We start from the raw sequence: 4,853 nt of genomic DNA, 5'->3' as shown, positions 1-4,853 counted from the left end.
ATAGGCGCCGAGCCTCATTTCCATTTTTTAAAGGGGACAAGAAGTAGCTGGCCACATGCAGGTGCCTCCTTCTGTCATGACAGACATGAGGTGCAGAGCTGGCTGCTGCAGAGAAGATGAGAGAGAGCCCAGGCAGCAGGTGAGAGTTGTCCAGATGAGCTAAGCACCCAAACTCCCTAACTGTCCCCTTCTAACCCACCTTCATACCCACATCCTCTCTTTCCTACCCACCCCACGTGTGTTGGTGGGAATGATGCTATAGCCACTCTGCTGAGAAGCCTCGCAGGCTCACTACCCAGAAAGCTGGAATGAGGAGTCAGGGCTGGCCCTGGCTGGCCAGGGCTCCTATGGTGGATCCCTGCCCTTTTGCAGCTGCCTCATCTCTCAGATTGCAGTGGCTCATGCCTGTAATGTGGGAGCCCTATTCTGAGGACCCATGATCCCACACTGAGGAGAAAGATCCCTGAGCTGGGGTCTGACAGACCTGGGTTCTGCGACCCAGCTGTATTTTGCTTTTGGGACTTTGGGCCTCAGTCCCCATGAAGTTTCTGTCTGCCTGGGTACCTGGCAGCAAAGCATGAAAGCTCAGGACTACCTGGGCCCATAGACCCAGGTAGTAATTTTGAGCCAGTAACTTATCTGAATCTCCCAGGTGTTGAGTTGGTAATTATTTCCCAAAGTTGCTTGTAGAAAAATCACCTAGCATGCTTGTTAACAGAAAGGATACCAAGGTCTCTCTCCTAGACAGTGTGTTGGGTTTGGTTTAAGAGTCTCATTTTAACTAGTTCCTTGAGTGATTTGTAGGATTTACAAGTTCAGGAAAGGCTGGTGTCATTCATTCATGTTACTGAGTGCCCTGTAAGCCTGCCAGAGTTTTCAGAATAGCCATGTTCACATTTCCACTAACATCCATGGATGGGAATAGGAAATGAGAGGATGTTAGGATGAGAGTGGGCTGGAAGAGGGCAGTCGGGGGAGGTCAGGGGCTCAGCTCATCGGGATCACTCCAACCTGCTGTCTGGGGCTCGCTCCCAGCTTCTCCACAGCAACTTGCTCTGTGCCTTGTGCCTCTTAAGAGAGAAGGAGGCACCATAGCATGACCATTGCTGCCCTCCTTTCCCAGAAGATTCCACACTAACTGTTGCACTGCTAACAGTGGTGTGCCTGCTTCCAAGTTAGTGGAGGTGGAGGTGTCCAGCTCAATCAGCTGGGCCGGCTAGAGGCTACTGTAGCTGCACTGCCTACCTGGTGAGGGGGCAGCTGGGGAGCAGGGGAGCAACTAAGGGGAATGATTACCAGATTCTAGGTATTATTTTGCATACAGATAACACGATTGCTTTCTAGAGTTATACTTTTAACACAGAAGCATAAATAAAATTAAACCATTTATGTAGATACAAAATCAGTACTACCCATGTATAATGTGCATCCGTATTTTTCAATTTTCACATTTTCAAAAATATGGGCAAAAAAGTGCATGTTATACATGGCAAATTATGGTTCATCCTTGCATATGGTGGGAAAGGAAGGAGAAAGAGTGAGAATGGGTTTCTAAAAGAGAAGAAACAAGAGTTTCTGAGTTACCTCAGAAAGACGTGGTTTTGAGAGAGGTGGGGGATTCTAGAATACAGTTGAAGCAAACAACAAATACAGACAGAGTACTGTGAAGGGGTTTTATAATGAGCTGCTCAACTTGGAAGGTGACTGTTCAGATACTAACGACAGGATGTGAGAGTCAGATCTGCTGAGAAAACTGAGACTCAGAGGCAGGAAGCTATTACACTTACCTAAGTTCACAGAGCAAGGGAATGGGAGACCAAGAACTAGGCTACAACATCCCCAATCAGAGTTCTGTTCTTTCCCCTGCATCCCTCACCATAGGACCGTGCGAACACGGAAATACACCACTCTCAGCTGGTCCCAAGTTAGCTCAACTGAGTTCAGAAAAAACAAACATCTCTTTCAGAGTTCCCCTACCTCCCCCAATAATCAATTATTTTTCAGGGAAGAACTAAGCAAGGTATATGCAGGAATTAGAGGAAGGAGTCTACACGCAGTTCTACTGACCCTAGACACTGGGAAAAACCAAGAGAATGTTGGCTAAGTATCATTAAATAGGCCTTAAGATATCCAATGGCATTCTAGCAATAAGGAACATCAAATTTCCAATGATTTACCTGGTTCCAATTTTATTACTTTAATTGCTGCTAATTCACCAGTGTTAACATTCCGTGCCTAAAAAAGAAGGAAAAAAGATTACTGTAAAGAAAGTTTTCACCAAAAAGCTGGTTAAAACTGCATTTTAGCTTTATTTTCAATTTTACAAAAACATTTTTAAAGAAACACAAAATTGATTTATATTTACAAAACAATAGTATGTTCTTTACAATAAATTTCAACATTAATTCATGTGCAAATTTAATTCTGACAATTAAAAACAACCCAGCTAATCCACATACAAATGTCAGTATGTGTGTGCCTGGCAATATTTTGAATGTTTTTACATAAATTCACTCAATTCTCATGATAATCTTATAGGAGTACAGATACTGATATTACTCCCATGAGGAAACTGAAGCACAGACAAGTTAAAAGAACTCATCAAGATCACACAGCTAGTAAGTGACAGTGTTGGGATTCAAATCCAGGCAGCCTGACTCCAGAAGCTAAGCCTTGAAGCATTACACTGTGTTGAAATTCACTTAAAGGCTAGGTAAACAGATTAAGTCTTACATTTTTCCCTGTAAAGTTTTTAGAACATGAATGACTAATGCAATTACTTATATAATTATGAAAATAGCCCCCATACATCTTTTTAAACACACTTGATGGTATAGTCATATAAATGCAGTTCAATACAAAATAAATATATTTTCGCAAGCTATGTATTAAAATTAAAAATTATTTCAAATAAAAATGCAATATAAGATTCCTGGCATTTATTGCTGTGTAATCATGTATAAATAAGCAGCAACTGCCTGTTTGATTTATATAAAAATGGCAATAACTCTTTGTCAATTTAAAATGCTTTAAAATTGGGGCGGCACCTGTGGCTCACTCAGTGAGTAGGGTGCCAGCCCCATATGCCGAGGGGTGGGTTTGAACCCAGCCCCAGCCAAACTGCAACAAAAAAAATAGCCAGGTGTTGTCACGGGCGCCTGTAGTCCCAGCTACTTGGGAGGCTGACTCAAGAGAATTGCCTAAGCCTAAGAGCTGGACTTTGTTGTGAGCTGTGATGCTACAGCACTCTACTGAGGGCAACAAAACAAGACTCTGTTTCTAAAAAATAAATAAATAAATAAATAAAATGCTTTAAAATTGGACCAGAACTTTTAAAATAGTTTAAACCATTAACTGTAATAAATAGTTTAAACTTAAAAAACTATTTCTGTAACAACGAATGAAGAGTAATATATGCAATTTCCTAACCACAGAAACATCCCTTCATGTGACCAGGATGATTCCTTGTTGCAATACTCGCTTATTAATGGATAGGTGAAGGTCAGTGAACCACTTGACAAAAGCTGATTAATATCATTAATAGTGGACTCATTCTAAGAATACCAGGGCATTAAAAACATCAGCCGAGGATCTAAAATGGTAGATATGAGACACAGCCATTGTTGAAAAGATAAAATTTAACACTGTGATTCAAGGAAGAACAGAAGTTTTTAAAAAATCTCCTCATGCAAATTAAGAGAAAAATTAAAGTGAAATTCACAGAGAAAATTCACTTAAAACTTGGTCCTTCACAGAAAATCCCCATAACCGATAAGCACTTCTGATGCCCACTTATATGAGGTATTGCCAAACAGGTCTGGACACCTATTTTAAACTAAACTTAATTTTCATTGTATGAAAGAGATGTTTTAAAACAAAGGGTGTTGGAATAAATACTTATTCCTTTCTCTAGGATGAAAAGATAGATAAATGATGAAATGGAAATAAAACCAGAATATCATTCTGGAAGCCTTCTGTAAAGGGTGGCAGGTATTCAGGTATACCACATCAACTTTAGTCACAAAACTTCCAAGTTAATACTTCGCACCACTTGCCTCTTCTCACACTTTGCTATCTTTTCTCTGTTAGGCTTCTCCTTTATATTCTGTCCTTCAGGCCTTATCCTTTTTAGCATCTTCTTCAAATAAGGTACAATGCTACTCTCTCCAGTTCTCAACGTTTTAAAATCACGCCACAGTTTTGCTTTTTGTTTATTAAAAGAAAAAAATCAGAGTATGGGTGATACTATACAGCAGACAAATGTGAACTCATGGAAAGCTAGATGATTATTTATAGCTGAAATTTTGTCCCCAATGACCACAGGAGGGCACACTCTCAACTGAGAATACAAGTTACACAAAGTGTCCAAAATGGTTGCTGTACACAATGTACTCTTCTAAAAATAGAATTATTAGTAGCTAACATCAACACACATTTAATAGAAAAACCATAACAGTAACTACTGATGAGTACTTTACCAAAGTCAATATTTACTACAAGGCCTTAATTTGAATACAATATTTTAAAGGCAAATCAGTCTAGACTTCCCTAAAGAATAATAGTTTTTAAATTATAGTTCTTTAGGGTCAATAAAAAACCAGACAGCTAAAATTATTACTGCTTTTTGTGCCTATTATGCTGTCTGAAATATTTTCTAGTATGTAGTTTACTTGGCAATATTAAGCTATTTCACAAAAAGGAGGAGGAAATAACAAAAAAGCTCTCTGGAAACTTGAATTTCTGGGCTTTTCCTCATCAAAATCCATGTTTATTACAGCATTCTGATCCATCAAGAATCTTGGTCTTCTTGCTAAAATAAATCATATTTTGCTGTCTCTAAATTATAAATATAT

At 39.3% G+C, this 4,853-nt stretch overlaps 1 protein-coding gene across 1 annotated transcript in view; it reads right to left on the bottom strand.

The window, feature by feature from the left end:
- Nucleotides 1-4,853, bottom strand: part of MAP4K3 (mitogen-activated protein kinase kinase kinase kinase 3) — a 206,572-nt gene that overhangs the window by 121,334 nt on the left and 80,385 nt on the right. The window contains exon 2 of the mRNA XM_003795701.3: nt 2,178-2,235. Coding sequence (XP_003795749.1) covers nt 2,178-2,235 — 58 coding nt within the window. The remainder of the gene's footprint in view (nt 1-2,177; nt 2,236-4,853) is intronic.

Source organism: Otolemur garnettii, unplaced genomic scaffold (genome assembly GCF_000181295.1).
Source record: "Otolemur garnettii isolate 467f Iridium unplaced genomic scaffold, OtoGar3 scaffold00095, whole genome shotgun sequence".
NCBI classification, from domain to species: domain Eukaryota; kingdom Metazoa; phylum Chordata; class Mammalia; order Primates; family Galagidae; genus Otolemur; species Otolemur garnettii.
This window is presented reverse-complemented; position numbering and strand designations above follow the sequence as displayed.